At 36.8% G+C, this 13,814-nt stretch overlaps 1 protein-coding gene across 1 annotated transcript; it reads right to left on the reverse strand.

Annotated features, from left to right (window-relative positions):
• Nucleotides 1–8,691: 8,691 nt before the first annotated feature.
• Nucleotides 8,692–12,173, reverse strand: LOC115429209 (centrin-3-like). Its single transcript, XM_030148486.1, is given in 6 exon segments — nucleotides 8,692–9,296; nucleotides 10,702–10,741; nucleotides 10,743–10,894; nucleotides 11,015–11,129; nucleotides 11,556–11,691; nucleotides 12,062–12,173. Coding segments are annotated over 6 exon segments (504 nt in total). The 5' UTR covers nucleotides 12,079–12,173; the 3' UTR covers nucleotides 8,692–9,252.
• Nucleotides 12,174–13,814: the final 1,641 nt, after the last annotated feature.

Consider the following 13,814-nt stretch of genomic DNA (forward strand, 5'->3'; position numbering starts at 1 on the left):
AGTTATCTTTTTTTTTTTTTAGCAATCAATAAAAGCATCCGCAACTTGTGTCTTTGATCTGAACTAAACATCTCCTTAGGTATAACTCCCAGCAGTAGTCTCAGTGGGTCTAATGGGGAGTTCACTTGAAAGGTTTTGTCAGTTTCCTCCTTGATTTTCTTCCAGAATCCTTGGATCACTGGGCAGTCCCAAAAGATATGTAAATAATCTCCAGTGTTTCTACAATTTCTCCAGCACAGTTCCATATTAGGTTCTTTCACATATGTTGAAATTATAAGAGGTGTATTATTAAAATACCTTAGTTTTAATTTCCATTCAAATTCTTCCATAACTGTATATTAAGTCCTTTATGACAGTCTGTACCCATCTCTTCCCATACATATCTGTAGATCATGGTGTTTTTTTGAATGAAAGCCTTTATATTTTTATTTATTTGTCTGTATATTTTACATGTGGACATGCAACACACGCTGAAATTCAACCTCTGCGTCTATCTCATCACTAGCTGAAACACTACACACTGAGACTAGAAGCATTGGGGGCAAATGAGGGGTTAAATGCCTGCTCAAGGGTATATCAGCCAACAATTTCTATGTTGGTCTGGTCATCAGCCAGTTCTCCAACTCTCTAGGCCACGGAGGAGAGGAGCGGGAAGAAGTATCATCTGCATACAATACCACTGTATGCAGATGATACACAGTTCTATGTTCCATTATAGTTCATCATCCATGGCAACACAACGTGCCTTCTTTATGATATCAGTGGTGGAAAATTCCTTGAAATGAATAATGTCAAAGAGAAATTTTCCAGATGCTACTGTTGGATAGTCTTCAGTTTGGAGGCATTTGAGTACCATGTTCACTTCTGGTATCTGCTTCAATAATCAGATCTGGGTTTTTTTTTTTTTATCAGGGCTTATAAATAGGGTGGTCCATATATATCCTGTAATTGTGTGTTACATGACATCATCTGTTGCTACTGTTATTGATATAATTGAGATACTCCTGGTGGCAGAAATGATCTATCACATGCATTTAAAAGTAAGACGATCAGGGGCACATTTGTATTGTATCTTATTTCGCTGCACAACTTCAGATGAATAATCTAAATTACTCAATGAGCTAAGTCTGTTTTTAAACCCAGATTGTTTAGTTCAGTGAATTCTTGTGATTTGTTTGGGCAGATGTTGAACATATCCAAGTATCACTCATTCTGGCCAAAACAACTGTGCTGAGGCTTGTTTGGAAGAAGTGGCCTCAGTGGGGTGGTTGCTGTTGAAGTAGAAACCTGACCCAGGCTTCATCTGACCCAGCTACATGTCTGTGGGGCTGAATGGATCCCCTATCCAGGTGCCATTTGGAGACGGGGACCTAAATGAATGAACTAAGAGTTGATAAAAGTCAGTATCAAAGAAGTTGTGTGTGATTTTTTTTTTTTTTTGTGCCGATAGACCTTCTTCTTGACCTACTTTCTGTGTTTACTGTGGGTCTCCTGCCCCCAAAACACCAAAGCCATGGATTTTTTTTTCTCTTTGAAAAGTAGCTGAACCAGTGAAAACACAAATTTGAGTAAGACATGTAACACATAACCGGAGTTTGGAAGCAACCAAGCACAAATACCTTGTTAATGCTGTCAGTTTTTCTGTTTATCTGTATTTTCTACTCCTTATATTTTCAAAAGGTAAGTTATTGTGTGTTTATGCATGTATTTTATCTTTGTATCATTGTGCAACATTGAACAATGACATAGAAGAAGATTGTAAAATACATGCGTCAAAACACACAATAAAATGAGACTAGGCCACTGAGAAAAAGCACCATGATGTTTAAAACTGAAAACTTATGTTGGTTAATGTTCATTATTTCATTTTTAGTTTATATTATTGAATATCTCATTAATAGATCCAACCAATAGGATCATCCTTCAAGGCTACTTATGCTTTTGGACTTAATTTCTGTAAATGATTGGAGTCAGTACTTCTATTTTTACAGTACAGACTATTTCATACACACAGAAAAGACTCCTCTTGAGTAAAGAATGTGTCATATTTGCACTCCACTATACATGCTTTGAAAAAAAAAAAAACACTAATCAAAATGAAACCAAAGAAAAGCATTTTGATTTTTACTACTTTTGCTAAATTATAATAACAACACTCTAGGAACTGAACTGAATGAGCTATGAAAGCAATAATTAGCCAAAAGAGGCTAAAATAGAATAGAACTGAATAGAACAGGTCTTTATTGTTAGTGTTACAAGAACAATGAAAATCAGTTTTGCAGCTCTGTTTCTGTTTAGCAGCACATTCTTAAAGTGCAAAAAGAAAGACAATATGTAAAACTATCACTCAAAGATTATACTGAAAAAAATGGAGTAGAGTACTAGTTTTCGGTGTAGCATCAACACGAGTCATCCCTTCCATTTTAAAGGCACTATTTAATACAGTTTGAATGCAAAAGGAATAGTGATTAGTGAGTGTTAACCCTTTATCAGGCAAGTGACTATTTTTGGTCATTTCCGTACACATTACAACAAGTGACAGTGAGGACAGTGAGGCAACAACCTCTAGTCCAATGTGGTCTACAGGGTCTGTAAGGTCCACCTCTGCATGAACAGTAGTGTACCTGCTTTGTTAGGTGCCATGAAGTAATGGTACTAATGTAAGGAATGATGTTCAAAGGGATAATGTGGATGTGGACAGGGGTTTGGATCAGCACTTGTTGAAATGCTCTAAAAATGATGCTCTAATGTTCTATAATACACGTGATTTTCTTCAATTTTTTTTATATTTACTTCTTGGATTTTTTTTTTTTTAATTTCATTTTTTTGCCACATATGGGCAAGGAACCAAATATGGTAACTTCACTGGCCTTGATTTTCTACATAACAATAAAAAATTTTGAAAAATTTCACAAAAGTAATTAAGTCTTGTTAGGGCCTCCAGTAACACACTAAGGTTTGAAATGTAGAATTTCAGAGTATTTTATGAGTGCCCTATAAAGGGTTAAACAAATATAAATGTGTACATAACTTCTATCAAAAGTGGATTTTCTTCTACCACTGAAAAAGTGTTGACTAGGATCTTTACTGTGGGTCAGTCAGTTTCACCCAGTGCAAACCTGTGATGGAGACGGACCAGTTGAAGCGTAACGCATAATTCCACCTGAAAATAAATTTTGTGCATGATTTCCCTCTTACAACACACAGTGACTGAGACGAGGTCTGACTGTTAGCGTTTAGGATCGGAGGAATGTGTAAAATGCTTGGGTGTGTAATTTTATGTGTTTTAATTTCCCCACCGTTGGTTTGCATCCATCCTTTACCTCCTCCTGAAAAAGAAATATGCTGTTCATTTACCCACATTCCCCCCTATGAGCTGTTTAGACTGCCGCTCGCACAATTTAGACCATGAGGAAGGGAGGAAAGGGGAGGAAATGAGAAGAGGTGGAAAGTAGGAGAAAAGGCTAACAGTGATTGTTTGTACTTCAGCCTGTCTTCAGGAAGCTGGCAACGCTGAAATTGAATTATGGCAGATTTAAGCTGTCAGGAAAATCATTCTAGTTCTGGCCGCAGGAGACAAACCTTTAAGCATTAATCTGATCCACTGGTTCTTTGTCCTGTCACTATAACCATCACTATACGTGATGTATCGTGCATAATTCTCAACAAAACTGATCAAATTAATATAATTTGATTTGTTATTTATGTAACCATTTCAGTTATTGTCTAAACTGAAGCACTTTCAATAGAAAAAAATATCGTCTCTATAAATTACAACACAAATGTCAGAAATATAAGACTTACATTACACTGTAACCTCAGGAAGTTTAGTGCACTTGCTGGTAAACACATTATTTTGTGTTAACTGAAGTTATAGATAAATACTGTTGAATAAAACAAAGTGTATTCAAGACCAAACACCAAGATCGCTGGCATTTGCTTTTGTTTAGATCTCTAGATGAAAACTCATTAACGGTTGGTCTCACTGTTGAAAACCATCATCAGCTCATGTTGATGTGAAAATGAAAAATAAGGTCCTAGATATAAACAGTCCCCAAGACACATTCTAAGGTTAATGCTTGTTTATTCTATAGTCAAGAAGGATAATGAGAAATGGCAGTGATGGTCCTGGTAGACCTCTTTCGCTAATCAATGAATATCAAAGCTTTGTAGCTTTATTTAATCCACATATAATTTTTTTTTTTACAAATAACACGCTGTTCCTATGCAATACTTTGATGCAAACATGGAGAATACAGGTTAGTAATGGCAAACATTTATCCTCTTGAGGACCCAGCAACGCATTTTTTGTTCTCTGTCGTGGATAAGACTTTCACCGCTTTACATAAAAACAAAAAAACTGTCCACCACCCAAACATACATACAAACATACGTACATACATACATACATACATACATACATACATACATAAATGTATCTGGAAAAAGTGTTCAATCAAGACAATTATTTATGTTAAAAAGCTTAAACACTTTGACTTTCCTGGGTCTCAGAAGATTGATTTATGTTAGAATATAAACATTAAGAGATATGAAGTATCTATTTGCTGAAATTTGCATAAACAGCTGCTGTAGTTTTACTGTCATAAATACATTTAATCAGTTCTGTCCAAAGGTTCAGCACTGTTTATGATTCTTAAAACTAAGGACTGATCTTCAGTATTAGTTGTTGGATTTTTGGCCCAAAATTATTGCGCACGTATACGAGACTTTTGTTGTAGAATCATTATATGAATATAGAGAAGATACTTTTGTCAGTGTTTTTTTTTATATTGTATTCTGTAGACAAACAGTTATTCAACTGTGAAAAATACTTAAGACTTAAGCATGTTTTATTTTATGTTTAAGTTTTCAGAAGGTGGATGTACATTTCATTTCCGTTGTTTGACTGTTCTGCGTGTAAACTGCATGTAAATAAAAATAAACACTAACAGTGTTTGTGATTGTAAGTGCAGACTTTTCCATGTGTTTCGGTCGAGGATATCACTCCTTGTCTGGACTGTAAGTCGTCTCTGGTGTGTGAGTGTATGTGTGTGGGTGTGCAGTCGGTAATACTATAGCATAGCTGTGTATGCCTGTGTGCATCCATGCTTACTGTCCGTGTAGGCGGCTGGTTGTAGGAGTTGGATGAGGTGTTGGAGAAAAATAACAAGCAATGACAGAAGCAATAAGCTCACCCTGAAGAGAACCAGATGTGAGCAGAGAAAGTTCCTGAAAATATTATTACTGGAAGTAGGAGGCCTTCAAACATCTTTGTCTACTCCTTTGCAGGTCTTACGTTTTTTCTTTTACTCGGAACTTGTTCCTTATTTGATGATATATAACATTAATGTGGCTTTAAATAGAGGCGATAAAAAAGCCATTCTGATAACTTCCCAACTTCTGATAATGAGACGTGTCTTGGCAAAAGGGTTTTGTTGTTTTGTTGAGTTTATGAGAGTCGGACGAGGTCCTGTACAGAGTGGTGTGGGTTGGGTGAAGCTGGGCTGTCCAGGAGATAATGTTACTGTGAAAGCCATGAGCGTGTGTAAAACTAATCCATCCTCACCCAACTGCCAGGCATAACCCACAATCCACGCATGTCTCTAGGCATTCCCAGATCACGTCTATGTCCACTCCTGTTGCATATCTTCTCTGAGAAGGAAGTGAGGATTGATCATTTTGTTATTGTACACACTTATATTCACGAAATGATTGAGCTGCAAAGGCTATTTAATCATTGATGATTTATTAATTCAAGATGAATGAAACTACCAAAAAAAAAAGAGCCATCACACTGTCTCCAACAGCTAATGGTGGCTTCCATACATTACTGGCTTTGCAAAATCATGTCCAATCAATTCCAAAAATGAAAGATATTCCATTTACAAGAACGTAAAACACATAAAAGAAGCCTAACCTTACATAAAAAACAAATGTTTGGCATTTTTTCTCTCGATCTCATAATTACTCTGTTCAGATGAATCTGTCAGTTGCTTAAGTGACTATTTGTTGGATCTCTCAACCATATGAGCTGAACTTTAATATACACAGTTCCATACACTTCGGAGCTGCTTAAGATGCCGGTCATTTTTACAGTAGAGTCCCACTCACGGTGGTCATACTGGTTGAAGGCATTCTACAGGGAGGGTGAAAGGTCATGGCCCCCACCTGGACGTTGCTGTCACCCCACCAGCTGACACGTGTCATAACCTCAAAGCTCATCTGCCTCATTTAAGTCAGAAATGGATTTTATCAGTAGGGTCATCATTTCAACGGCTCAGTAACTGATATTTATTGTTTCCTCTCCTTTCATTGTCCTTGCTCTTTATGTGGTTTTACAGTGATGCCTGTGCGGCGGCTTAATGCCAGCATGCCATCACAGATCTACCAAACCTGGCAGTAAACAGCCCTGCAGTCTTCCCCCATGTTCCCTTGTCTCACTGAGGGTCAGAGGCTAAGTGTTGTCACATGGTCGACATAGCTCAACTAATAACTGACAGGTGGACACAAGAGCTGAACTCTGACTCTGGTTACCACTGAGACACTTTAGTGGCGCTCACTATACAAACCAAAATAACGTATAACTTTTTTTTTCTTAATTTCAAACCCACACACAGATGCTTGTATCTGTATATTGTCAGAAACACATGGAGAAAACGCTATAAGATGTAAAATAGACACAAATGATCAGTTTGTCATACTAATCTCAGCTTCATAGTTTTTGACACAGAAATTTTCAGGTTTTTTATCAGCAAGAAAACTAATAAATGTAGCTATTATGTTAAAATAATCCTGTTTGCATGCTTGTCGTTCACAAAAGATCAGTTCATTTCATGGTGCATCTATTATATACCACACAGCTCCATTCTTAGCTTCCTCTTCAACCGCGCCAAAAGATAAAACAGTAATTGCCCAGTAATTGAGACAAGACAATGATCTATTCTAGCCATTTTGTTTATGATGTTGCTGTGCATTTCGTGTGTCAGGCTGAACCTTCATTAACAGGATGGCAGACAAAAGGAGTGCTAATTCTGTCCTCAAGCACCAAAGCGATAGTAAAATGAAAACAAGAAACAGTAACATCAGTAAATGTGTGCTCGTCCCATTAGCCACTCTAAATTGGGAGCCTAAGCTAACCTATGCTATTACCCCTAAACCATAGAGCAATCAGACCCTGTCGAGGTCTGCCAGACTGATGTATTTTAGGATTCTCATCAACAGAGATGATTGCGAGCAATACAAAAGAGTGTGTTTGTGTGTGTCACAGAGTGTATGCAAAGCCCTATAGTGGAAACCACAGGTGGGGCGACTTTGAGGTTGTAACTGGGGAGGAACTGGGACGGTTTATTTCTGGAGCATGTTGTTGCTCTGGTCCAAGGGACCACAGCTGAGCATGTGCCAGAGCAAGGGCGAATCATGAAGTCTATCCCAGCAGTAATGGCCAGATGCAGGTTCTGATAATCATCATTGGTGCTGCTGACCTTCAGACTGTTTTCAGAGCAGGGCACACACAGTCTGTTCACAGCAGCATGTGCTCATACAAGACTGTGCCTCTCAGCCTTTTATTATTGCATCACTTTCATTTGTCTCCCTCATAAACTTCAAACCTCTATTACACAGGAGAGAACCACAGAGTCCTCTACTCTGTCATTGTGTGACTGGCTCAAGTTATTACCAAAGCAAATTGGGTTAGCAAACCACAGTCCGCTTAATCATGTGAGCAGCACACAGATGAAAGTAAAGCAAGCAATGTTTTCATCTAACTATCCCATGACCGAGGCCTTCATCTAAATCAATACGTATAGGGTTGTGGGGAACCAAATACAGGGAGCTTTGGAGGATCCGCCTAAAGGGTTTTGTGGTCACATTATGCATCCCTGTAGTGAGTCCTGTGTGTGACAGTTATTATTTCAACACATACATCGTCACAGAGCCATTGTTAGTCTTCAGATAGACAGTCAGAAGCTTCAAGTTTCTTGTGCTCTTAATCATCAGTAATTCTGGGAACAGAGAAGTGCAATTTATATTTTCACACTTAAGTATGGTGTACGTTTGTATGATTTTAAACGCTGTTAAATAAACTTCTAGATATTCTGTTCACTTTGGAAAGTCATCAAACATATCATCAGTCGAGGCGGGGCTTTTAATAATGTGTTAAAGGGTTGTTTTCATCTATGTAGGACAGAAAAAAAGATAGTTTCCTGATTAGCTGTTGAGGTGCCTTTAGTTATGACTGACAGGCTCCCTCTGGTGGATAACTGAGGTATACAAAAAAGATGTTGAAGCTGTGGACTGCAGAAGTTACCAAACTGAACATAGGAAGTGACTTCTTTGTAAGTTTGTGGCAGTTGCACCTGCTTTTAGATATTATTTTATACATCACTGTTATGAGTGGTTATTATTGTTTGTTGTGGATGTATTCTTTTATTATTAGTTCTTTGTACTGCCTCTTGGTCATGTCATCATTCCAAATGAAAACTGATTCTCAGTTGACTTAACTGGTAAAAGAAAGGTCATATAAATAAAATAGATTTCTAGTGTGTTTTAGTCATATCTATCTATACACACATTTTATGAGACTATGTTGTTGGTTCTCTTACAAGTCAGTTATATTTATTGATCTAAATATAAATTGAAGAAACCCAAAGGATTCATACTACTCAGGCAAACTGATTTATTTTGTACAAATAAATATCATGTTCAAACACCATACATAGTGTAAAGTGTAAATACACTCAGTCATCTACAAAATGTGCATTACTATTTGTAAGGGTTTGTTCTCCTACTAATATAAAGACAGACGGAATCACAAACTAACTTTAGGAATGACAATGAATTTATAGTCATTTGGATGTGAACAGACTGATGACAAAGCGTCAGTGATCATCAATTCTCCAATAAACTAGACTAGCAACATCAAATTTATCAAAGCCTCACAGTCTTTGATACACTAAAGCACTTCAAGGCAATTATATATTTGATTAAGACATGACATAAAAAAAACCCAGCATGATATCGACAGCTCTGTAGAGATCCAGAGAACAAGCGGAGTTCTTCAGTCCTTCATCATCGTTTAGTCAAGTGTAAAACAGAGGGCCCAATAACACACGTTCAGTCCACTATAGACCCTATGAAAGAAGCTGTTCACACTTGTTCATCATGCTCATTTTAATCCGGACAGGTGATTCAGCTTCTCACAATATGGAATGAGCAAAATTTCCCAAACTTCCTCAGTGTCCTTTCAGATATGCATCAGGAGTCTCCAGTCATAATGGTGAGAAACTCATCTTGATTTACTGCAGAGGAACAAAACAAGCCAACATTAAGGTGTGAACTGAGTCCCAAGCATTTATAATATGTACTATGTTGGTTTATGCATTTACAATGAGCACATTTTTGAATAGGATGGGCAACATGGACAAAAAATCATTTAAATTTTTCTTGGCATAGTACACATTTCAATATCTTTCCGAAACACTACTTTTTAGCCTTGTTATAGTCAGACAGGATGGACTCTATACTATAATAATCTCAGAGGAGTACTCCCACAGCTCACTATTTCAGTGGTCACCCTCCTCCTCTCCATGATCTGCATGTTATGTGGCTGTTTTCAATATCCACACGCTACACAAAAAGGAAGCAGCCTCCAAGCTACAAAGCACAAGTTTTCATCTTTTGTTTCTCGTTATTTGTGCTTTTCTTTTGCAGGCTTAATATCACATCTCGCATTCTCACATGTAAATGTTCCATGAAAACTTTCCCTTCCATAAATTTTTCGCCAAACAACTTAGAGATTTCCTCCCAGTTCCAGAGTGACAGTGATGCTAACAAAGCGTTTGAGACAGATCTGGCTATGCAAGACTACCTATTCTTCAAATAACGGCTGAAGTACTTGACAAATTAATATGTTTCCATAAATAACACCACGGGCCTAAAGTATGTGAACGATAGTGAATTCAAGACATAAGACAAATTCAACAAAGTGCTGAAATGTAAGTAAAATGGGCCTAATTGTTCAGGAAATGTAATGAAAGTTAAGTGAAAATGCCTACAACATTATTAGAATAATCAAAGACAATAGACACATAATAAGCCGTCTCTGCCACACTCTTGACTGTTTTCAGCTATCAAGTTACAACACGCAAAAAGATGCAGGCCAGAGCAATATTTATGAGAACTACACAATGGAGAGAGGCTACATTGCACTACACAACAGGACCTGTAACATGTCAGTTTTCATTAAAGGGCATACCCAACTGTGTACGTTGACGTAATGAAGCACAGTCCTCTCCCTCTGTTTTTTTTTTTTTACCACTTTGTTATTTTGTAACAACTGAAGGAAAACCTTACACAAATGACTGACATTATCAGTACTGAAGGACTGTCATAAGCTGAGTTAAATAAACTTGCTAGCTGGAAAGATTCATTCAGCAAAAGCCATAATGAAATACCCTGGTACTCTGCCCGTTTTCAAGTACTTGTTGACTATTAAACTAATTGACAAGTGTCTGATAAACCGTTTTCAGCTTGAGTAATTTTTTGTTGAAAAAAGCAAAAAATTTTGAGATTCCTAATTCTTTCCTCCTGTAACAGTAAACTTAATAAATTTGGGTCTGGACCAAATAAGATAAATGACTTATGTCTGCCCATTCTGTTAGACGTATACATATGAGGTGTAAGATGATGGTACTCATCACTTACTTTCACCATCTCCGTCGGTGTCAAACTCATCAATCATGCCTGCGCAGCTCCTCATCGCTAATGTTCTCCCCAAGTTCTCGAGCTACTCGCCTGAGATTCCTTAGACTGATTTTACCAGATTCATCATCGTCAAACAGTTTGAAAGCCTTCAAGATCTCCTCCTTTGGGTCTCTCTCCAGTATGCGATCTGTCACTATGGAAAAACAATTTTACAAAAATGTGTGGAAAAATTTTAATGCAGAAATGTCAAGACTTCCACTTGAAGTGTAATCTGAATGCATAAAAATACAATTTAACAAACCTTAAAACTTACCAACTTCATTGAAATCATCAAATGTAATTTTTCCATTTCCCTCTCTGTCATAGTCTTTTAGGATCTTCAGAACATCCACCTTCTTGACTTCAAAACCAAGCGCTCTCATGGCCACCTGAAGGAAACATTAAATTGTGTACACAGATTCCTCGCCACTGTCATCAAGTGTTTGCTCCTGGAGGATTCTAATGGGTTTCTGTAAATTGGCTTAAGAGTCTGGTTTAGAGCAGCTCTAAATGTACGGTGTCATGAGATCACTTTTGTTATGATGTGATGAATAATACCTGATGGATTCAACAAAACTAACTGACACCCTTGCTTATCCAAGGCACCCACACTGCCAATAACAGGGGTAAACACATTAATGTATGTTTTGATCAAATACTACGTGATAACACAGGACATATTTAACTGGATTTAGTGAATACATTGGGAATCTTGGTTACCTTATGTAGACTGTAAATCTACTAGGCTGATATTAATAGTAACTGAGTCACAGTTTTTTATCTCATAGTGTGACATGCCCTTCTTCACAGCTCACCTTAAGTTCATGGTAGTCAATCTCTCTGTCCTTGTCGGTATCAAACAGCTCGAAAGCTTCTTTGATTTCATGTTTCTGTTCCTCAGTGAGCTCTCTCCTCTTCTTTCGTTTAGTTTTATCCGCTGCCAGTTCAGTTCTGGACACACATGTCAAGTCAGGATTCGGTGACAATAACAGGAGCTTTAATGAACCTTTCTATATGTTATTCTGAATGGAAACATTTGTGTTGTGTGCTCTTACATGAGTTAGCTTACGTAGTTGGCTAATACATTTTAAGACATAAGGGATAAATGTTGCATTAGCTGATTATTTAAAGGTGAAACCGCCTTCATAATGTAATGATAATAATCAGTTATATGTAACTACACATAATTTAAAACATGCTAACAATTAGCTAGCTAACATCGGGCTAACGTTTCATAAGCTGGACTCGCTTTTCTCGAATTGGCCTAAGAGACAAAGTGGCCAAAATAAATTAATCTCATAGATAAGACTGATATGTTTACCTTAGAGACAGACTCATTGTTGGTGTTTTAAAGACCTCACGATATGTTACTGCCGCTAACACAAATATAACTACTCGAAACAACAAATCCGTTTATCCGCGCTCACACAGAGGCTTCCTATTGGTCGCCGGTCACCAGGCAGCAGTAAGACGTCCTGTGATTGGTTGGTTTTACAGCCAATCAATTTGTGTACATCCGGAGCATCCTTTATAAATCTCCATACGCACACACACACTAAAAAATTTAAATATGTAGATGTCTAAATAATATTGTGAACATGGATGACAAAAAGGAGCTATTTCACATTTCATTTTCCCACAAAATAATATATAAATTCTACAACCATTACATATTTATACAATGCTTAATACATTCATTAAATCATCTTTCTCTACTTGTGCCATAGACCATTCAGCTTCATGAAGTGCTTTAACAGTGTAACCCCTGACAATTATTTCACTGAAACGAGTTACTTGGAATTTGCATCTGTTTCAGTGTCATAAAAACTGTTGTTAGTAGGTGCTTGTGTTCCTTTTCTTTGGTGGATTTCAGAATCAGACTCTCAGAATCAGAATATCTTTATTGTCATTGTACAAGTACAACAACATTTGTTTTACTGTGTGTTTTAGGGTCAAAACAGAGTGGAATAACAGAAAAAGACAAAGAGAGGAATTTTAGTTTGCCAGGTTTTTACTAAATAAGGCACTCAGAATGTACATCAATAAGAGATTTAGGATGTTGAACATGAACTGTGAACTGGAGCACACTGAACAACAATGAGTATTTGAATTTTGGCCCAGTAGTTTTTGTTTCAGGACTCTTTTTTCTAAATCAGTCCAGCTCCTTTTTTGGCATATTTGAACTCCAAAAAGCAGTTACACGGTCAAAACTGGGTAAAAACGCAGCAAAGTAAAATAAATAGAATAAAATAAAGGAAAATAAAATACAAGAAAAACACAACAACACTGCAAACAACAGTAAAAACAAAAAAACAACAAGGAAAACTGTGACAAAAAAAAAAAAAAAAAAAAAAGCCAAATATTATAGCGAGTCAGTCTCACTCACTTTTATCTGTGTTTTGCCCTCCATTACACAGGTGGCATGGGGTGCACTGAGCATGCTCAGATGTCTATGGGAAGCACAATGTCTATTCCTTCATCAGGTTTTATACCTCATTATGTCACTCACTGGGCTTCTCTGAGAAGTCACAAATTAATCAAGCATAATATTCAACCACTAAAACTAATTCCTTCATTCAGGAATGCAAGTAAATAACTATAATTTGACATCTTAATCAATAAATAATTATATATTCTACTATTTTTTTAATATTACATTTGTATTTGGAAATTCACAGATAACAATGATAATTATATTTTAGCTTTAAAAATATTATTTTCAGTCAAAGAGCTTCTACATGCTTGTGTATTAATCTTTACAGAAACATTATTTAATAATTACCAATGCTGTTATTTTGAGCATGAACCTTGCATTGGGTAGCGGTCTAATAATTTGTTAAGCACTTTATATTAAGATTTAAAACCAATGCCTATTACCAGGTGAGCTGGTAATATGCAAATCTTAATGGAGAACACAATGATGAGCTAAATATCTTGTGAACAGATGATTCTGCGCATAGACACGCATACTAACCACAATAATGGAAAATACAAGCCCAATGAAAATTTAAATGAAAACAAAATCCAATATCGCATAAATGCGTGGGAGCATATTTTACATGCAGGTACAAGTT

This window comes from Sphaeramia orbicularis, chromosome 12 (genome assembly GCF_902148855.1).
Source record: "Sphaeramia orbicularis chromosome 12, fSphaOr1.1, whole genome shotgun sequence".
Classification (NCBI taxonomy): Eukaryota; Metazoa; Chordata; class Actinopteri; order Kurtiformes; family Apogonidae; genus Sphaeramia; species Sphaeramia orbicularis.